The sequence below is a fragment of the Lutra lutra genome, chromosome 6 (assembly GCF_902655055.1).
Source record: "Lutra lutra chromosome 6, mLutLut1.2, whole genome shotgun sequence".
NCBI classification, from domain to species: Eukaryota; Metazoa; Chordata; class Mammalia; order Carnivora; family Mustelidae; genus Lutra; species Lutra lutra.
Window position 1 is genome coordinate 3,185,978 of NC_062283.1, and position 22,604 is coordinate 3,208,581.

The 22,604-nt window shown below is 41.3% G+C and overlaps 2 protein-coding genes across 3 annotated transcripts in view; both read left to right on the forward strand.

Moving 5' to 3' along the window:
* The first annotated feature begins 1,161 nt into the window (after positions 1-1,161).
* On the forward strand, positions 1,162-16,617 carry SLC17A3 (solute carrier family 17 member 3). The gene is made up of 12 exons (XM_047733940.1): positions 1,162-1,243; positions 6,363-6,574; positions 6,777-7,010; positions 7,096-7,183; positions 11,995-12,081; positions 13,943-14,067; positions 14,170-14,331; positions 14,617-14,746; positions 14,837-14,984; positions 15,274-15,364; positions 16,206-16,342; positions 16,426-16,617. The coding sequence occupies exons 1-11, from the start codon at positions 1,162-1,164 to the stop codon at positions 16,338-16,340; spliced, it is 1,494 nt and encodes a 497-aa protein (XP_047589896.1). The 3' UTR covers positions 16,341-16,342; positions 16,426-16,617.
* A 5,213-nt stretch (positions 16,618-21,830) lies between these two features.
* Positions 21,831-22,604, forward strand: part of SLC17A1 (solute carrier family 17 member 1) — a 46,768-nt gene continuing 45,994 nt past the window's right edge. The window contains exon 1 of one of the 2 annotated variants that reach the window (XM_047732670.1): positions 21,831-22,014. The gene's annotated coding sequence lies outside the window, so the exon portion shown is untranslated. The remainder of the gene's footprint in view (positions 22,015-22,604) is intronic. The other variant, XM_047732671.1, reaches the window with a different exon arrangement.

The following is a 22,604-nucleotide window of genomic DNA, read 5'->3' on the forward strand; positions in this document are numbered from 1 at the left end:
GAAAACTGTGAGATGTCACACGACCCTCATCAAAGAGTTTAAGGAAGGGAAAACTAAGAACATGATCCAACATTAAAAGCTTAGAGGACCAAGAGTCTTAAGCCTCTATTCATGGTGGCTACAACGGGGTATATTCAAACATGGCGGTATTTTTTTAATCTCAGACCCAACTGCTAAAGAATGACATTTTCATCATCCAGTTTTATCTCCATCTTCCCCTGCTGGATAGTATATATGGTTTCAGTTTTTCTTGCTATGGGTCAATTAAAACCAACTTCATAATCCCAACTACTGCTTAATTAAACAAGAGGATATTCATAACCTTAAACCAAACAGATCCTGTTTATGACAGAACTTTGTTCATTTGAGGCAGTCATGGTCCAAATTGTAGGAACCCCAAACAATACTAGTGTCAAGATGTCCATGTTAGTTATTTCAGAACTTTGTAGACACTTCATCATCTGTGGCCAGAAATAATATGGGATTAAAATATTATCATATCATATCACACCATATTTATGGTCCCCAAGTATTGGCGACATACATACAGCAACAATCTCAGTTGGTCAAATGGGGAAGAAGTAGGGAAATCATCAGGGGCACTAGAAGCCAGGTTCTCAGTGTGGTAGAGCATTCCCGAAGAGTACAGCTCTGAGATGACCCACATGTGTGGTAGTTCAACAACGATGACAATAAACCATGTGCCAACCACTTGCTGGGTGCCAGACATGAGCAGTCTACAGAACTCTTCTCATCCTTGATGCCAGTGTGGCGGCGGTTGTGGGGCTGGTTATTATTAATAATAATAGTTAAGAAACCGAAATACACAAATTTGCTCCTGGTGGCATTTGGCACATCGCATGAATCATGAGCCTGAATTTGAACTTGGCAATGCCTAGCTCCAAAGCCAGCACTCTTAAACTGGCACCCAGCAAGCACTCTAGATCCTTGTAATGGACAGTTCCACACCTTAAGTGCGGTGCACCTGTTGTGGTGAGCCAAGAGGGAATAGTGACCCTCCCTATATCCGACCCTGATGGAATGGCCTGGCTTTGGTTTGCTTGTTGCCCACTGCTTATATGTTTCAAAAGAGTCTCTTTCTCTTGGCTGACACCTGCACATTACCCTGACAGGTGAAAAACATCAGGGGGAAAGAACACAATGGCGGAGTGGAGTGCCACAGTGGGGAAGAGGAAGTGCTCCCAAGATAGGCAAGTGGATGAGAAGCCTGTTCGCAAGAAAGGTAAACGCAGCTGTGACCGCTTGGTTTTAGGATTCTGTGGTGGGTTCTTTATGGGCAGTGTCATAATACAAATTATACCACCTTGTAAGTCATTTAATTCTTGTTTAAAATCAGACAATATTAATGCATATTTTTCAAATATATGAAGGAAATAAATACCACTGTACTAAAAAAAAAACAAGCCTTTTGGGCAACTCCCTCAGGTCCCCTCCCTCCTTGGGAGCTTTGTACTATCACTTTGCTATTGCTCAATAAACCTTGCTTTTGTTGCCCACCAAAAAAATAAAATAAATAAATAAATACAATAAAAAACAAGTCTTTTATTTTTTATGATTATCTTCTAATCTTGGTCCATATGCATTTACCTTTTTTTGATAATTGCTACCAAATTTGTATACACCTAGCATTATATATTCTGCTTGTCATTGCATAATAATATTGTAAATATAATTGCATTGCTTAATTAGGTAAAGTCAGAACATTTTAGTTTGACCACACACATCTTTCCATATTGCTTTATAATAATCATTCTTCTTAAAGGATGCATATTATTATTCTAATATGTCCAATAGATAAAGCATTATTTACCTGAAAAATCTTGTAGTTGGATATTTAAGTTACAGAGTTTTGTTTTGCTACTTAGCTATTTTACATATATGTTTTATACATATAGAAAATATCTGTATTATATATATATATATATATATATATATAAAAAAGCATCCTTTAACATAACATGTGTCTACAGTTAGAATTATTATTTCCTCAGTGTTTATTCCTAAGAAATTTAAAATTTTGAGGCAAAGGGCATAAATATTTCATTTCCATTGGCCACTACAGAGACCTTAGTTTTTCATCTGAATAAAAGTGAAGCCACGTAGAAGATTTTGAGTGGAAGAGGGGGTGATCTAATTTATGGTATTGGTACTCCAATTGCTGTACTGAAGATTATTTGGAAGCAGGAAATCAAGTGAAAGGCTATTGCAGAAATCTAAGCAAGAGATCTTGGTAGCTAGAACCCACTGGAAGTAGCTCCAAACCAAAAGATAACAACGGCCCTGGTGAGAAGGGGTTTGAGTCTATACACATTTTCAGTGTAAAGACAACAGTATGTTCCAGATAAATAGGATCTAACGTGTGAAACAAAGAAATCAAGGATAATTGCAAAGTATCCGCAAGGTTGGGATTTCTGTCCACGGAGCTGAGAAACAACCTGGGTGAAAGGAGCTGGGGAGGGGAACTCAGACATTCAGTTTAGAATCTGTTACATTCGATTTTTTTTGATTCGCTGATCAATTGATTTTTAGTGGAACAAAAGATGACACATCTCAAAATCAATGGCATCTCTAATTTGACAAAACGCACTGCTACTGTGTTATATCTAGACTTTATTTTGATTTACAATATAAGATATTGTTCCAACTCCATTTCTCTGTATAGTTAACCAGTTATCTCAGAATCACTTATTATATAATTTAGATCTCCTCCATCAATTGCCACAATGTCCTTTACTCACTGTATGATTTCTTTGCATGTTTTTCTATTGTTCCTTAGATTTTTCTGCTTATTGATGTCTGATTTTACTCTCATGAAAATTTCATTGTGGCATAATGCAAATATCTTTCAATGCTTGCCATCCCTTCTAAAAAAAAAACCCTCTTGTATAGTCTATGAATATATATAACTCACCTTTATTATCTTTTGCCTACTGTATTCATTTTCTATTCCTGTATACATATTACCACAAACTTATTGGTCTAAAATGATGCATTTTATTATGTTATATAATCTGTGGGTCAGAGTTCAAGACATGCCGTAGTTTAGTTGGTTGTTCTCTGCAATCTCTGCATCTCACAAGGCTGCAATCAAGGAGTTGGCCAGGGTGCCTTCTCAACTGGAGGCTAGACTGGGGAAGGTCCCACTTCCAAGCTCATTCAGGTTGTTAGGAGAATTCATCTCCTTACAGCTATACAGCTGAAGGCCCTGGTTTGGGCTGGGTTTTGGCTAGAGGTTGCTCTCTTCTCCTAGGGGCAGCCCATAGTTCCTTACCATCTGGGCTTCACCAATTTTCTGTTTACTTTATCAAGCCCATGAGAAAAGGATCTAGCTTCAGTTTGCTAAGATGGAGTCTTATATAATGTAATCACGAGAGGGCATCCCCTCACTTTCACTGGCTGGAAGCAACTCATAGGTCTTGCCGCCGTTCAGGTGGAGGGGATTACACAAATCCGTGAACACCATGAGGTGAGCAACACTGGAGTCACCTTAGGATCTATTTGTCACATTGAGTTAAAAAACAAGTCTTCTTGGCTGTGATTATAGTACTGAATTCTTTGACATAAGATTCCAGTTTCAAAAGTCCATGACTTCATGGTACCAGGGCTCTCTTCCAGTGGTTAAGTATCATAACTCCAAGATATGTATTAATTTGCACACACTCTCTCTCTCACACACAGACACACAAACTCATACATTCTCAGTTAATCCTTAAAAGGGCAACCCTTAAGGGCAATCCTTAAAAATATTTCACAGTCAGCATGACACTGGCACCAACCTATTAGGTGGACATGGCCGGAACTATTCATTCAGAATGGACACAGGACAGAAACCATCCTTAAGGACACATATAATAGCAAGGAATACTTACTATCCAGCAAGCATCAGGCTTAGCCTTTTAAATATATCCTCTAGTTAGTCTTTCAGCAATCTAATAGGGCAGATGTTTGATGCCCTCATTCGTGAGCCATTAGCCTCTTGGTTCACTGGTACTACTTTTCAGTAGCCTTTGTCTTTAGGACTCCTGGGCAACTTGGAGAAATCAGAGACCCCAAGAACTCATGAATTAGTAGTTGATTTGATTGACACAGAGGTCACTACTTAGCCCTGAATCAGGAAGGAAAACCCTTATAAAAATATTATATTTGAGCTTCTCACTCATCAAAATTCTGCCCCCACCTTCACTAAAAAGGCTTCTGCTACATTTAAAGAGAAAACAGCATGGCTTTTTGGGGAAGGCTCTTTTGTTATCTCAAGGTGACTCCTTCCTTGAAGTTATGAGGACTTTTTGAAGACACAGGGTGTCAACCTCCTATTCTACACCATATAGCCATATAAACCCCACAGATGGGTGCACTTGGTTTATAGCAAACGTATTCTCATGGTGTCATCTAGGACAAAAGAAAAGCCATCATATACTTGTGGTACAATGTTTAAGAGCATAGATACCTGACCTACACCATTAGTTGGTCTTTCTATACCTATGTGAAGTATAGGTACATCTGTAAAATGGGGATAGTAGCAGTAGCTTCCTCAAAGGATTGTGTAAGGATTAAGTGAATTGATCCTCAGTCATTATGTTACATGAGCTATCAGGACCATCTGACACACTTGCTGACTTCCTTCTCCCGGAAACCCTTTTCCCCTTGGCTTCCAGGATACCACACTCTCCTGGTTTTCTTCCAAACCCTCTGACCATTCCCTTTCAGTCTCCTTCACTGGTTGTACCCACTTATTTGGCCTCTGTAAATATCAGACAGGCCCAGAGTCAGTCATTGGTTCTCTTCCCTCTGTGTTTTCTTTTCCCAAATATCATGGCTTCAAGTATTATGAGTGCCCAGTCTTATACCTCAGCCCCTGTATCTCTTCTAAACTCTAAAGTTGTGTATCCAACAACATTCTCGACACCTTCCCTTAGGTCCCTAAAAGGGATCTCTGTGGGTCTAACAATAAGCTCTTGATCATCCCCACTCCCCCCAAACCTGCTCTTGCTACAGAACTTCCTTCCTCAGTGAACCAGGCTTCTAGTTCTTAGAACAAGAACCTCTCCAGTGCCCTTCCCCAACCGGTCTATAAAACTGAAACCTTGATTTAGTGTGACTCATGCTGGGGATTGATTTGGGATCTGATTACCTTTTTGTTCTTCTACTGCTACCACCCCCATCCAACGTTCTTCACTTGTCTTCTGCATTATTGCAATAGCTTCTTCCCGGCAATAGCCATCTTTCCTAGAAATGCAAAACCAGATTTGAATGCTGTGCTCATTTCTTTACTTTTTTTTTTTTTTTTTGCTATATTTTTTCATAGTTTGTGGTTGTGAATTTCCCTGAGAAAACATTTCTAGGGGTTTAATTTCAAATTTCATTTTATTTTTTTAGAGAGAGTGAGAGCACAGGAATGGGGTGGGAGAAGCAGAGGAAAAAGAGAATCTTTTTTACTTATTTACTTATTTGAGAGAAAGCAGGGGGAGGAGAGCAAGCAGAGGGAGAGGGAGAGAAAGAATCTCAAGCAGGTTCCCCACTGAGTGTGGAGCCTGACCTCACAACCCCAAGATCATGACCTGAGCTGAAATCAAGAGTGGGACACTTAACTGACTGAGCCACGCAGGCACCTCTTAATTTTAAACTTGAAATGAAAGCTTGTCCTCAACGCCTGAAGACATAAGGAATAATAAGAATCGTCATCTACACCAAGGAACAATTCCTTCAGAGTTTAAAAAATTATGTTTTATATATCTAATTTATAATGTAGTACACATAATACATATAACATAGTTTATTTAAATTACAGAATGTAAATATGTACATATACATATTTTTATTTATATGTATATAAAATGTACACTTTACTATATATGTATTTACTTCTGAGGATTTTAATCAACATTAGAATATAATAACCCAGGAATGGGAGAGACAGAATTATAGGAAGACAGATGCCTCAGAGCAAGTCAGTGTCTACACAGCTGTAGTATAAACACACCTTTGGGGGCACCTGGGTGGTTCAGTTGGTTAAGCGTCTGCCTTCGGCTCAGGTCATGGTCCCAGAGTCCTGGGAATGAGTCCCACATCAGGCTCCCTGCTCAGTGGGGAATCTTCTTCTCTGCCCCACCCCTGGCTCATGCTCAATTTCTCTCTCTCAAATTAAAAAAAAAATTTTAAATAAAAACACCTTTGGTTCAACTCAGTGATTTCCTCCTTTTGTATCTTCCTTTCCTAAAGCCAGCAGAGTGCCATTTAAACCATCAAGGCATGGCTTGTAGTATTTTTCTGTATTACAACTTGTGAGAAACAAATGATGGCTTAATGAGAGAAGCCCTAACATCACATTATAATTGTTCTAGGTCTAAGCTTATGCTCCACTCGCTGTGGGATAGCCTTTACCATGCACATGTGCAACTTCATAACGGCGGCACAGTGTACTGTCCTAAACATCACCATGCTAGCCATGGTCAACAGCATGGACCATCGGTTCCAGTTTAATGACTCTACTGAGGGGCTGCCTGGTAACTCATTTGGTGGCCCGAATAACGCCCCAGACAGTCTCCCTGCAGGGGTAAGCAAAGCAAGATTGAAGCTGTGTGCTTGTTCTTGCTGCTCATCTGTTTGAATGCTTATTTTGGGGGATTTCTATGTTAAAAAGTTGTATTGGGGGAAATAGTGATGTGAAAGCAAGTGAAAGATCTAACAAGGTTTTTCCAGTTATGATAGCACCTTCCTGCAAATAGCTCACCAGAGCGTTCTCTTGTCTCTTTAAGGTCCCTGTGTACAACTGGAGCCCTCAAATTCAGGGCATCATCTTTAGTTCTCTCAGCTATGGCCTGATACCGATGCTGCTTCTCAGTGGATACCTGGCTGGAAGAGTAGGAACAAAGAGAGTGGTTGGTGTTTCTTTGTTTGCAACCTCACTCTTCACTATGTTCACCCCTCTGGCAGCCGAGCTGGGACTAGTTTCCTTCATTGCAACTCGAATTGCACAGAGCATAGGCCAGGTATCCAGATATTTGACAACTATGAGCTGGATGGGAGTTTCCACATGGCACCACACATCAAGAGCTCTAACTATGTTAATTTCAGGGATCGGTATTAGGGGGTCAGCACACGCTGTGGGAGAAATGGGGTCCTCCACATGAACGAAGTCGACTCTGCTCCATCAGTTTATCAGGTAAAAACACAGAACTGAAATGAGTACATTACCATGCAACATCTGCACCCTGGGTTATTTAACAATTTTTCTATTGAATGTTTCTTTGTCTTCTCCTCAGTGTTGACCAGGTATTTATAAATTAGGGAGATGGATCCTTTGTGACAGGACTTTCAGTTTTTTTCCCCAAATTGTCATTTGTAACATGACTTTGCTTATAATGATTTTTCCTATTCTGAAAGAAACATATTTTTGTGTAAATTGATCATTCTTTCCTTCTATGGCTTCTAGATAAAAGCATCCACCTGTGTTTTTTCTTGAACTTGAATGATTTTATTTTTTATAGCTAAATTTCTGATATATTGGAGTCTATTTTAGAATTCTGTGTATAAAGTATGCATCCAACTTAATCTTCTTTGGAATTTCTCTTAGCTTACTGAGAACTGCTTTCTGATTGTGATTTGCTTAGGCAGTGTATCTGAAAGGAATATTCTGAAGAAAGAAGTCTACATAATATTGAGGAAGAATGAAAAATGGAAAGAACAGAGCTAACAAATATGAAATTGGTGAAGTAGGTGCTGGGTAAGAAAAGAAGGGTAACTCTCCAGCTAACTAATGGATACCAAGAGAGCCAGGGACTCTTCAGCCCAGAAAACAAGCCCCCCCCCCCCATACAAACACACACAGCCTGACTGACTTCATACCCCCATAGAGCCCTTTATTACCTTGGAGGATTATTTTCAATCACCAGAGCTTGTATTCAGTATTCACTGATAGGGAAATAGTCCACCAATTTGGACAAAGGAAGTTCACATCAGTTATCACAACTGACTAATGGAGCTTCTAAGTTTTAAACGCCCACCCCCAAATCCTTGAACACTTGAAAGAAATCAAGAGCATAAAAGAGAAAGACCAAACTCAAAAACTGTAAGAATGAATCCAAATGAAGGAGAAATTAAAAGAAAATTTTACATGATTAACAAATAACATGGGAGAGATCCCAGGAAATATGTATAACAACATTTATTTAAAAAGAAAAAAAAAAAAAACTGTCCAAATGGCTCATAACAAAAAGGCATTGGGGAGAATGTGGAGAAAAGAGAATCCTTGTGCCCTATTAATGGGAATGTAAATTGGTGCAGCAACTGTGGAAAACAGTATGGGGATTCCTGAAAAAAATAAAAATAAAAGTCCCATACAACCCAGTTAGTCCCCTTCTGGGTATTTACCTGAGGAAAATGAAAAACGGTCGTACAAAAGATATTTGCACTCATATCTTGCAGCAATCTTTACAACAGCAAAAGATAAGGAAGCAATCCACGCGTCCATCAATAGATGGATGGCTGGAGAAGATGTGGTATAGACATCATGGAATATTATTTGGTCTAAAAAAGAATGAAATCTTGCCATTTGCAGCAATATGGATGGACCCAGAGCTTTATTATGCTAAGTGATACAAGTCAGACAAAGACAATGACCATATGATTTCCCTTATATGTGGGATGTAAAAAACCAACCAAACAAACAAATAACAGTAACAACAGGAAAGACAGACAGACTCATAAATAAAGGGGACAAACTAGTGGTTGCCAGAAGTGGGGGGGGGGGGGTTCAGTCAAATAGGTGTGAAGGGGATTAAGAGATACAAACTTCCAGTTATAAAATAATTAACCATGGGAATGGAAAGTACAACGTAGGGAACAGAGTCAATAATATTACTATTGTATGGTGATAGAGGGTTACTACACTTACTGTGGTTATTTTGCAATGTGTGACATTGTCAACTCACTATATTGTACACCTGAAACTAATAGACATCAACTATACTTCAACTAAAAATGTGAGAAAATAACTTAGAAAATAGATTGCTGTAAAATAGTTGTTGATAAAATAATATAATTGTTAGTATTTTTAACTGCAATGAATGGTCTCAATACCTAAACGAAGGGAGATGAACATCAAATTAGCAAATTGGACAAGTAAGTTGAAAGATTATCCCAGAATACAATACAAGAATCAGAAGATGGAAAGCATGCAGGAAAGGTTTAAAATTTTGGAAAGAAGACAGCTCCTTTCTCTCTCACTTCCTGTTACATAGGCATAGAGCTATTGGAATAGGACGACTGACTGTCTAGAAGTCTCAGGAATCCACAAGTCTGCAAGTTCCAGAGGCTTCCTTGGTTTTGGTATTAGGGGAATACCTTAGTGTCTCCAAACAGGTAGTCTTCACTGGCCTCTAGAAACCTTTTCTGGTTCAGAGAACACAAAGCCAAGGCCGTCTGAGGGGCCAATGGGAAGCCATTGGAGGACCCGGCAGGTGGAATGGGCTAAGCCTATAAGAACTTAATAGTTCTTATAGAAATGGCCATTTCTGGTGATTTCTAGGGATTTCAGCAGGCTGCCCTGGTCAACAGGATGACTCAGCCTATGAGGCTGAAGGAAGACTTCCCAGAAAATACCCAAAAGTAGAAGGGCCCAGGTACTGCCAGGCTCTAGGACAGTACATACTCTATCTTCCTCTCCAGGGAACCACAGAGGCACATCTATAAGCAGGAAACTTTCTAACCACTTACAGAAAAAAGACTAAGCAGATAAAACAGAACTGGCAGCGCATATCTGAGGTGACAGAAACACACACACACACACACACACACACACACACACACACACACACTTAGTCCGAAGACGATGCAACAACATACAGCAATGAAAATGGGGGAAAAAAAACAACACTGCAACTGCACACAGCAACATGGCTAAGTGTTAGAAACACAAATGCTGGATGAACAAAGCATGTCTATTGTGGTGGAAAATCACCTTGATGCAATTTTAGCCCCAAGTACACTACCTGGCAAGCTATCCCAGTGGTCACAGTACAGATGGGCTCACAGGCTAAATGGGGTGCTCTCTTGTCCAGTTAAACTCCTCTAAAACTCACAGTGAAATGGAAAATGGAAAAATGGGGTAGAATAACACACTTAAGATACACTTTGCAATGTCCTAAAGAGAACAGCCAGGATGCTATAACTTTAATAAAAGTCAGAAAAGACAAACATACCCTTGAGGTATACACATACACATACACATGGGGTACAAGTTGCATAAACAGGTGATAGATTTAAGCATTAATTTACAATACATATAAATCAAGTGCTAGCTATGAACTATGAGTGGAGATCGAATGGACTCGGCAGAAATACGGCAGAGAACAAGGCATACTAAAATCTCTCAGGATGCAGATAGTAGGGTGCCTGGGTGGCTCAGTGGGTTAAAGCCTCTGCCTTCGGCTCAGGTCATAATCCCAGGGTCCTGGAACGAGCCCCACATCATCCGGCTCTTTGCTCAGGAGGGAGCCTACTCCCCACCCCCACCCCGTCTACCTCTCTGCCTACTTATGATCTCTGTCAAATAAATTTTTTTTTAAGTTTCTATTAAAAAAAAGAAGAAGATATAGATGGTATTTGAAGACCTCGGTTGAATGTGATCACCCAGAGAAGAAACCCAAGGAAATAGTCCCATGACCCTCCAGTCTCTGGGCCCCAGACAGAGGAGAAGGAGAGGTAGCGGGGACTGGGAAGCCTCCCATGGGCCCTTGGGCAACATTCAGTCTGAGGTGATGGGTCCATGGAACCACATGCTGCTGGTCCAGAGAAAACGATGGTGGACTTAGCAAGCCAGAGGTCCTGAAAGGCCTTGACAAGGGTGGAAGGGCAGGGACTGCAAACACAAAAGGAGCAGAAAACTGTCAAAGCACATGGAAGGAGTTCTGAAGAGGTGGAAAGTTTTGTTTGGTTTTGAACCCTGGCTGTATGAAGGAAGATAAATTTGCATATGTGGATGGGTGAGAACAGAGAGCCAAGGAATTAAATGAGGGTACAGACGTGAGGGTGCCTCCTCTCTGAGCGGCCTGGGCCAGACTGGAGGAGACGTGGTCCAGGGGTCCAGAGGGATCTGGTCTTGGATGGTTGTGGGAACTTGTGCCCTATTGTAACTGGAGTAAAGGCAGAGGGTTCAAGGGTGAGATTCTTCACGTGAAGATTCGGTGGACTTCATGGTAGAAAAGGTACTAAAATGTTGAAGATGTTCAGTGTTCTCAAGGAGATGAGGAAAAAAACAAAACAATATTTTTGGCCATTTAGTTTGGTATGACCTTTTTGTAAGATACTTTGACAGTATCCATCAAAATGAAAAATGCACAAGTGGTCAAGCAAGGCCACTGATGACAGCCTATTGTACCAAAATAAATTATACTTATGTTCAGAAATAACACCTTAGTTTCAAAAAAGTTGTAAAAAGGAAGTGTGCCCTACTATGTATGAGAATACTCTGTGAGGTCAGGGAAATTAAAACAATGCTACTGGCCCCTTCACAGACAAACTGAGCTTTCTGCCTGCATGGGGCACACATGCCTTTACAGAGAAGTAGGTGTGTGTGTCAGTATACATTAGAGATGTCTGCAGAGAAGAAAGGCATGCAACTCTACACCACATAATGGGGACTAGTTAACATTAGAGACCAGAATGGGAATGGGTTTGGGGGCACACGAGGGGAACTTTGGTCCTTTGTGGTAATTTACTCTTACAATAAGCATACGTCATACGACTTGTATAGGTAAAAATTAAAATAGCACAGAAGGAAGAAGCATACCTGTCATCTGTCATGTTATTAGGGAATTGTCAGAAAAATGGAGAACATGTGGAAGGATACATCTGAAGTTCATGAATTCCAACATGCCTGCCTCATTATGGTTGGTGACGCTGGTAACATCCATCATTCTGCCGGTGTCTCTCTAATGGCGGTCCGGAGTCTGACAGCTTACTCTCACTTTGCAGGAATGATATTGGGAACCTTCACCATCATCCTCCTGGGTGGCATGATCTGCCAAAACCTTGGGTGGCCTTTTGCCTTCTATATCTTGGGTAAGCTACTGTCTCCCCAGCCCCAGAGAGGTGGTTCGTGAGAGAGGAAAGACGTGCAGCCACTACTGGGTGTCATGTCTCCCAGGTGAGAGGCAAGCTTCCTATGGAGAGAAAGCACTGAACACCAGCAGGGTGCAGACAGTGAGGCACAATGACCTGTGAGAGGTGAGGTCTCAGGCAGGGCGCAGGACAAGGGAACTCCACAGAAACAGAATCAAGGAGACAAAGCTAAAAGCTTGGAGAGAGGAGAGCGTGAGGCAGAAAAGAGGGAACAGGAAACCCGGTTCTCTGTAGGGTTCCTCCCCACCAACTCGATCTGCAGTGGAACACTCATCAGGACACATGTGTGAAGACATCATCTGAGCCCAGAGCGGGGAAAAATCACTGGGAAAGATTAAAGAATAGTATCCAGGATTTACAGAGGATCAGAGATAGTGTCTCTGACCCCAGGACAGGCTGGAAACACTTAGAGGTCAGAGGCCATTGGGCAGAACTCTCCCCATTGACTTCCTCGGTAATGCGGAATCCTTTGCTCCAGAGTAAGTGCTGTGGAGGTCCATCTGACAAATAAGGACACAAGACCTGAAAGATCAAACTGTTTCTATGTAATTTAACTGCATCCCAGACAAAAGCTCAAAAATATTCAGCACCCAACTACGTGTAATTCATAAGGTCTGCTTCCAATCATAGATCGCCAGGTATGGGGGAAAAAAATGGCAGGAAAACACAGTAACACAATCCATAATAATAATAATAATAATAATAATAATAATAATAAAAAATCAATGAAAACTAACCCAGAATGGACACAAATGTTAAGAATTAGCAGACAAGGGCATTAAAATAGACAGTTATTCTAACTCTGCTATAACCTAAGTCTATTTGTTCGGAAGTTAAGTGGAGACATGGAAAAAATCTTTTTTAAAAGACCTAAATCTAACTTCTGGAGATGAAAACTATACTATATGGATGGAGTTAAAGACAGATTAAGGTACCTAAAATTAGCAGTATAAATCATCCAGAATGGACCACCCTGAGAAATAAAGTAATAGTGAATGAGAACATCAGGACAGAACAGTGTGTCATTTTCTTCATGTTTCCTGTCCTTGAGGCCCACGGACCTTCTTGGGTCTGTGAGTTTATAGTTTTTATTGACTCAAGCAACTTATCACCCATTATTTCTTCCAAGACTCCTTCTGTTCTCCCATACCACTCCTCTTCTCTGAGCATGAAAGACCTTGCCCCGTGTATTTCTTCATCTGGCTGTCCGTCTCTCTCCTCTAGGATATCCTTTATAACAAACTGGTAAGCATAAGTAAATGTTTTCCTGACTCTTGTGAGCTGACTTTGTTCCAATTAATTATCAAAACCGAGATGGGGATTGTAGGAACCTCCACCTGTGTAGTCAAGTCAGAAATGTGGGTGACATGGGGACCCCCTGCTTGTGACTGGCCTCTGAAGGAGGGGGGGCAGTCTTACAAGACTGAGCCCTCACCCTGTGGGGTCTGTACCAGAAGTTAGTGTCAAAACTGAGCCAAAGCTGGTGTCTACAGAGCACTGGAGAATTTCTTAAACGTGTTAAAAGAAATAGTTTTCTTTTGGTAATATTAAAAAGGTTGAATTACCAAGTTTTCTGCCATCCCTAGGGTCTGTGATTTTCATTCACACAAATCAAGAAATGTATTTTTTTTTAAGAGAGGTTTCTAGAAAGCTGTGCTATTCATGTGAGGGTTTTTTTGAGAAATGGAAAGGGGATATTATGAACAAGGGCTTTTCCCAGGACTCGAATGTCCTGACAGAAAAGAAATTCACACAGAAAGCAGAACCAGGCTCAGTTCCCAAATTTACCCTCTGCTTGCAGGAGGCATCGGCTGTGTCTACTGCCTTCTTTGGTTTGTTCTGGTTTATGATGACCCCATCTCTCACCCATGGATAAACATCACAGAAAGAGAATATATCATATCGTCCTTGGCTGACCAGATACACGTAAGGACTCCAAGCATCTCCAGAGAGCTGTGTCAGCCTCTAGATTTCTCGGGGAGACTGAGGTGCAGATCTCACTGTTCTAACCAGTACATTTGTGTTCAGGTCAGCCCTTGTAAGCAGCCTCTTCCCATCAAGGCCATGCTCAGATCGCTACCACTTTGGTCCATATGTGTCTGTGGCTTCGGCCATCAGTGGCTAATGGTTACACTGATGCTCTACACACCAACTTACATCAACTCTGTGTTCAACATTAACGTGAGAGATGTGAGTGCCTTTCCTTCCATGCCTTTCTCCAGTGTGCACGACCCACCATTTTGTCTTCACAAATCATTCCTTCCAGAAAAGTTTATCCTTTACCCCTACCACAAAATCATCTAGGATTTAACACTAATTCTGGTAGCTTTTCTAAGGATATGATAGAAGAGGCTACTGACTTTCTTCAGACCATGAGAGCTCAGGATTGTCAGTATGATGATCAGTGGTTTATCAACAAAAGGTGTGGGCTCATTGTCCCTGTTATGATGGTTTACTTGATTTTTTCCCCTTCTGAATGGGTTCCTGTCTGCCCTTCCCTTTCTCATTGCCTGGGTCACTGGTATACTAGGAGGCCAGCTGGCAGATTTCCTCTTGACCAAGAATTTTAGGCTTGTTACTGTGAGGAAAGCTGCCACATTTCTAGGTAAGAACAAGGTTTGAGGGTCAGATGATTTGCAAAGCATCCAACAGCCAAAGATGTATCTCATTGTTTAATTTGTTCCACATTCCCTAGGAAATTTCCCATCTTCAGCGCTCCTTGTGGTTCTGCCCTACATCACCCCCAGCTACATCACGACAATGACCCTCTTGATCCTCTCGTGTGGACTGAGCTCCTTCTGTCACTCAGGGATCTATATCAATGTCTTAGATATTGCTCCGAGGTAGGAGGATAATCTCCACTCTTATATTCACATATTCTGAAAAAGATGTAGCCCAAAGCTTTCTGGGAGCCCCAAACTTTGAGAAATAATAAATCATAGGCAAGGACCGCAGTTGATCCTGTGGCCATTTTTTGAGGCATGTGGGGGGAGGGGTATTTTTTTATTTGTCTCAGTGCCTCTCATTGAACATATGCAGTGCAAGTCCTTTTTGATGTACTTAGAAGAGCAGGGCTGAAGGACACTGTGAAGCACCTCTGGATCTAGCCTGGAACATTCCTGTCACCCACAGGCATTCCAGTTTTCTCATGGGAGCCACAAGGGGATTCATATTCATAGCAGCAATCCTGACACCAACTATCAATGGATTTCTCCTCGATCAGGTAGAGTTTTCTTGTCACAGATTCTTCAGAGGCTCTGCCATCTAGATCTAGAGGTAGTGGCATAAAGATGCTATTCTCATTTTAGAAAACACAATAAATTGCGGGTCCCCTTTGTCATGAAGATCAACCTGGCAAAGAAAAATGTAGAACAATTTCCTTCAGTCTTTAAAACCAGAAACCACACAGCCATACAGGTGTCATGAGATGATGATTCCGTGCATAGAGGCAACTTACCATGTCTTCTGCAACATTCTGGATTTTCACTTGCACAACCATCCCCAAGGAAAGGGATAATTAAAACAGATGTGGTAGAGTGTGGGACACATGCAGACATCATTATAGGAATATCGTATGCAGGAATCTCATTTAATTATTGATTCTCACACCCACTATGAGGATGGTATGTTATTACCCTCACTTCCTGATGATTAAGCTGAAAATCTGACAGAATAAGTCTTTCCACTAAGACGACATAGAATCAGAATTCTTCCTTTTTAGACCTGTCTAGCCCCAGGCCTGCAATGTTGCCACCATGACATTGCAAAGCAAGAAAAAAACACTCAACATGTTTGATGTTGTCATGATTTGCACAAAAGGGAAAACGTATGGCACTTCAGTAAACTGTGACAAATGTAGTTCTGTAAGCTAATCGTAAAGGTCCCTAAATCCCATTTATTAAGACTATTCCAAATCCACTTTGAACATATTATTTCTATCCAACTACCAACCTGCTTGCAGGGAATGAATTTCTGCATGGAAACCCACTAGCAAACTATTAATACAGCCTCACAGAGAAAAGGATGAAAGGGGGTAATATTTACTTAAGCTTTTGTGTCCTCAGGACCCTGAATTTGGGTGGAGAAATGTCTTCTTGTTGTTATTTGCCATTAACCTATCAGGACTGATCACCTACCTTACATTTGGAGAAGCAGTTATCCAAGACTGGGCTAAAGAGAGGAAACTCACTCGTTTATGAAGGTAAAGGATAGTGATTTCGTCTGTGGATTTAACCACAGAAGCACTATTTAAATCTTTAATTTGATGTCAGTTTTCTTCCTTAGTTATTCTACCTTGCTATGACGGAAAGTTAATGGACACCTTCCTGCACAAATGAGAAGACTTTGGTGTTAAAAATACCAATAGAAAGAATTTCTTTTGTCTGGTTCTTTTCAAATCTGAGATCAGTTCTTTATGTTATTAAGCTTTCTTTCTGAGAAAAATGTAAGAAGAATGAAAATTCCAATAAAGTGACAGCCAAGTACAAAGCTGTCGTCCTCACTGAATTACCAGTGGATTAGGAGGAACTGCTAGATTAGAGCCCACAGGCCAGACTCACAGTTTCTGGATCTCAAAACAGGAAACAATGTTTGGAAGCTCTTCATCCAGGGTGGTAACCTCAGTAGGATGATGATTTTTCCTATTTGTAAAAGCAAATGTTCATTTATATTTGTTGGACTAGACACTGGCCACATACTCCTCCCTTTGTATGATCCACTCTTCATCCCGTTTAGGCCCCAGGAGGCTGACCTGCACGGTTTCCATCCACACTGCCTTGTCCCCTGGATCCTGCTGGATTTTCAGTGGAGGCTGAAGAGTGAGGACAGGGGGTGTCTATCTCTAAAGTCCCTCCCTGTGGGATCGGCAGGTGGCTGATTCTTGCCCTGCAGTTCATAGCCGCTGGTCCATCCACACATTCTGGTGGCTTCTCTCCTCCCTGTCAGGACTTTCTTGGCCTGTGCCACATTCCCAGTCCTGTGTAAGTTGTCTCTTTTAACGCTGTCTTCAAATGCACTACTGTGAGTCTGCTGTATTTTCCTTCTGGGCTCCAATGGCTTCAGTGGTTGAATCATCTATAAAGCTCCCAACAGGAGAAGGAGCAGTATTTTTGTAAAATGGGAATGTGTAGGTGTCAACTGGTCAGAGCATGTACGGGGATCCAGGGCTGTTTCCTTGGTTGCTTCCTGCGGCGATCTTCACCACGGAGACGGTAGAGCCATTAGGTTATTTCATGTTGAGGTGATGGGATAGGCATGGTTCTGAATGAAAAACAAGGGCAAGTAAACAGAGGCCAAATCTGTGTACATTAAAAGACCATGGCTGAGGTCTTGCTCTCATCTAGAATCTAGGAACTTGGGACACGAAAGTAATCCGGGCACAGTCACTATTCTCCAGTCTAACGTACAGGACAGACAAAACGGCTCCCAGGCCACTGCCTTAGGCACAATAGCAGAGGGACATACAGACCCTTTGGGGGGACCATACAAGCAGTTCTGACCCCAAGTGGAAGAGCACAGTGAGGAATCTTCCTCCACAAGAAATTCCTGAGCTAAATGGGTTGTTTTATGGTAAGATTTCTCACACTGAAGCCCCACCACATGCAAAAGCATGGAGATAAGAAACAGGATGGATTCTGAAAGGAATGACCTGCCTCCACGGTCAGTGAGGAAAGAACAGAAGATGAGATTAGGAGGGTGAGTGTGACCAGCACGTGAAGGTCGTGTTTGCCACATTAGGGAGCTTGAGCGAGACCCTACAAGCAATAGTGACATGGAGAGAAGAAGAGAGACATCCATAATGTTCAGGAGGTAAAGTTGAAAGGTCATGGTATTTGGTTAGATGGATGCCGAGGAATCTGGGTCTCTAATCTGACAGACTGCAAATAGAGTGTCTGAACAACTAAGCCAGAGAATGCAGAAAGAGGAGCCTTTTTTAGAGGGAAGACAATGAGTTGATGTGGGGCCATGTTGTGTTAGTGATAATAATGAGGTAATCAAGTGGGCATGTGTATTCGTTTCCTGGGTTGGCCATAACAAAGTGCTACAAATTGGGTGGCTGAAAAGCAGTAATTTATTGTCTCACAGTTGCAGAAGTCTGAATAGAGCAGCAGATTTGGTTCCTTCTCAGTGTTGAGGGAGAATCAGTTCTGTGCCTCTCTGCTAGGAGCCTCAGGAACTCCTTAGTTTGTAGAAGTCTTTCCCCCTTTGTCTTCATATTATCTTCCCTCTGTACATGTCTCTTTGTCAAAATTTCCCCTACTTGAAAGGATGTCCCATGTTAATGACAGGTTTTTTGGTTTTTGGGGGGTTTTTTGAGAGAGAGCGAGAGCATGCCGTACATGGAAGCTGGGGGAGGGGCAAGCGGAGAGAGAGAGACAATCTTAAGCAGGTTCCATGCTCAGCACAGAGTCTGACCCAGGGCTCCATTTCACGACCCTGAGATCATGACCTGAAATCAAGAGTCAGATGCTCAACTCACTGAGCCACCCAGACATCCTGCTAACGACAGGTTCTTAATGTCATTCTTGAGAGTACTAAATGGATATGACCAACATGCTGAAGGCCCTGAGGGTCCAAGGCTGAGCCATGTGCTTCTGAGTCTTTGGTGTAGGTACTTAATAAATATCTGATGAATCTTAATATAGGTATATTATCATAAAGCAAAAACGTAATTCTATGTATTAGGAATCAAGATGTTTACTGTATGACAAAAATTCAGGAGCATAAAGTCAAAGAAGTTTTAAAAATCACTCTAACATTCAAATTGAATTGGAAATATCAATCAGAATTTGTAATTTTTTTTCTTAAAAAATAGGTCTTTTAAGTTCTTCTGCTGAAAGGGCCTAGAAGCAATGAGACCTAGGAGCAAAGAGTACCTCGATGTTTGGAGTGTGGTCTCTGGCTGTTATCCGCTACTGAAAGGAACCAGCACTCCATAAGAAAGCCCGGGTTCCAGAACAGGAAATACGCTAGAAAAGTCTGGAGTGTGTGTGTATGTGTGTGTGTGTGTGTGTGTGTGTGTGTGTGTGTGTGTTAGAAAACAAGGACGCTTTCCCAGACAACTAGGGTCAGGTCTTAATAGATAGAAACCAGCTGGAGTAGCCTCCTACTAGCCAAAGAAGGGACAATTTAAGCATCAAAAAACAGGGGCTCAACAGATTGAAACATATCAAGTAAAATCCATGAAGTCATAATTTTCCTTGGTCAACTTCACTAAGGCACTAAATTATTATTCTACAACTTTATAAAGTATCCTGGCTTTCTTACTTTTTTAAGATCATTTGTTTATTTGAGAGAGAGAGAGTGCACACAAACAGTAGGGAGGGACAGAGGGAGAAGCAGACTCCCTGCTGAGCAGGGAGCCAGACATGGGGCTCAATCCCAGGGCCCTGGGATCACGACCTGAGCAGAAGGCAGATGCTTAACTCACGAGCCACACAGGCGCCCCAGCTTTCCTGTTAAATTGTGTTTCAGGTTAACAAAATATTCAATTAGGCAAATATCCTGTTTTGCAGAAGGCTCCAGTTCCTACACAAAGAAGGCAGGACAGAATTAGGAAATCATTTTGTAACTTCTAATAAAATAATGGCTCTACACAGCATTTACTAACAACATCAAAGTCCGCAGGCAAAGGCTGCTGAGAACTTCATCGGTGGATAAATCAAGCTGAGACTATCTGAACCCACCGAGCAATCTTATCTCACTAAAGACGAGCCAAGCTGCCAGCAGCTCATGAAGTATTCTTGTCCTTGGTCTAAGCAAGCCTCTCTACACACCAGCAGCTTCCAGAACATAGAGAATAAAAAACTTATCAAATGACACTGAAAAGAAGCAACTAGCCAAATCAGACACGAGGGTGACTCTGCAAATGAGCCCGTTTTGTTACTACTGTTGTTTTTAAGTAACAGCCAATACAAAATGAAGGAAATGACGGTTATGAAGTTACAGAGAGGTGAGAGCCCTAACAGTTACGGACCACATGTGGATCTTGTTTGGGTCCTCTTTTAAAATAAACAAATGATTAAATAAATAAATACATGAAGTATTAAAGGATAACTCTAAAGCAATTAGAAACATACTCATAATGACTAGCTATTGATGATATCAAGAAATCACTGGGTGCCTGGGTGGCTCAGTGGGTTAAGCTGCTGCCTTCGGCTCAGGTCATGATCTCAGGGTCCTGGGATCGAGTCCCGCATCGGGCTCTCTGCTCAGCAGGGAGCCTGCTTCCCTCTCTCTCTCTCTCTCTCTCTCTACCTGCCTCTCCATCTACTTGTGATCTCTCTGTCAAATAAATAAGTAAAATCTTTAAAAAAAAAAAAAAAGAAATCATTGCTTATTAGATGGGCTGATGGCGTGTTATGTTTTTTAAAGCACTAAAGAGTTCTATACCCAGGCTGTACTTTTTGTAGAAAAAAATAACATAATATTTGAGATTTATTTTAAAATACTACATAAAACCACCACTGGAGGAAAAAAATATATATATGTATGTATAAAATTATATATATTGGTGATTGTTGAAGCTGGTTAATGGGCACATGGTTATATTAAACTGCTCTACGTTTCTTCTATGTTTGGAAGTTTCCTATACAGTGCTAAATTTAAAAACTTAATAAGAAACACAGAATCCAGACGTGATTTCAAAGCATATCACAGAGCAACATAAAGCTTTGGGGTCAGCATACAAGAAGATCATTCGCTCTGGGTAATCAGTGACGAGAACCTGAGACATGGACACCAGATGGGAATGCTGTTTATTTAAAATATGGACATTGAGCAGCTGCTGATCTGGGGCTCCCATCACTAAAAGGCTGGAGAATGCCAGAAATGGTCAGCCTTGTCATCAAGCTGTACAAACATGCAGGGATAGCCAGGACCTAGATTTCCGATGGAGAAAATATCCACAGATTATATAAGACATCAGAGTCTTTGGGGCAAACAGGTTAAACATTTTCAACATTTCTTTAGAGAAAATGACTGGGTCAATTAATAGAGTATCTGCTATGTGCCCAATATTTATTAGGCACTTTATAAGCATAATAACATATCTCTTAAAAAATGCTTAAGCATATAAGAAACTATATGTCGTACAAAGTCCCTGACTGAAGGGCTTAGATGTTCCTATCTGATCAGTAGGTTCCCTTCAAAGAATTCCAAGGTAAAAGCGCTCCCGGGTATCACTATGGATAAGTGGCAGAACCAGGAGAATGTAGTCATTGCAGAAGCTATAGGGGAAGTCACTTTCTTTGGAGGATATACCTTAATAAAATGTACATCTCTCTGAGTAGCTTGAGTGGCAGGCAGATGTGGCCTTTGCAAAAGAGAGAAAGGGGGAGGGGAGGGGAGGGAAGGGAAGGGAAAGGAAGAGAAGAGAACAGGAGAAGAAAGGCAGGGCAGAGAGAAGGGAAAAGAAGGAAAAGGGATGGCAGGAAAGCAAAAAGCTAATAGGGTGTTTATCAGGCATTTAAAAAGCCATAGCCTTCCTGTCAGAAGAGTATTACATACCCAGAGCCATGCTCAAGAGAAAACATCTACCCTGGGAACACTTACGCAACAGTCTGGTTCTCCTTCCTGGCAGGAGGAGATGAAAGATGTCTGGCTATAGGGTCATGAACTTGATGGCTGATTTCCAGGAGGTTTCTAATTTGCTGGAAGATTGTAAGACTCACACTCCTCATTCAGGAAAAGGTAAGATTCAAGAAAAGGTAAAAGTAAAGTTAAAAATTAACCCTTTTAACTTGGATATAATGAAGTCAAAGGATTGGGTGAAGGATTAATGGGGCTAAAAGTGGTAAATCCAGAAGTTCAGTACTTTTTAAAGTTCAAAGGCTTCGCAGGGGAAGAAGGAATCGCTTGTCTCTCCCGAATCAGGTCAGTCTTACTCTTATGTTGATACTAAATGAAATTAACAATTCCCCAGAGTGATAAGGGGGACTTTTCCGTTAAAGACCTTATCAAGGGTGTTTAGCAAGCTCAGGAAATTTGGGGGAAAATATGTATTTCCACCGATTCTTTCCAAAGAAAAGTAAAAAGAACCTATTTCTAGGGATGAATGTGACATGGACAGTTGTGTGGACAGTCAAGGAAAGAGAAGCATGTGCTGTGTGCTGTATGGTGCTTGTGTATCTGTGAATGGTGTGAGGTGTCTGTGGTGTGCGTGGCGGCTGGTATGCATGAGTATGTTTGTGATGTGTGTATTTAATATATGTGTTGTGTTGAGATGTGTTTGTATGTGGTTGTGTGTGTGTGCGGAGTGTATGTGTGTTTGTGTAGTATGTTTGTGGTGGATTGGTATGTGTGCTTGTGCACATGTGTAATTGGAAATAAACAGCAGACCCAGAAGATGTTTCAGCATGCGATAATGGTGGTTGAGCAGTTGCTCACTCAAAATATTTTGCAAATCCAACCTTGGGAATTTATCCTTGAGCATCTGGTCATTCAAACTGATGCGGCTGAAACTC

Bases quoted from the DNA above. Each gene is read 5' to 3' on its own strand.
- SLC17A3 (XM_047733940.1), top strand. From the start codon at position 1,162: ATGGCGGAGTGGAGTGCCACAGTGGGGAAGAGGAAGTGCTCCCAAGAT. The intron at 7,184-11,994 runs GTAAAAACACAG...CTCACTTTGCAG, and splicing joins CTGCTCCATCAGTTTATCAG to GAATGATATTGGGAACCTTC. The intron at 12,082-13,942 runs GTAAGCTACTGT...CTCTGCTTGCAG, and splicing joins TTTTGCCTTCTATATCTTGG to GAGGCATCGGCTGTGTCTAC.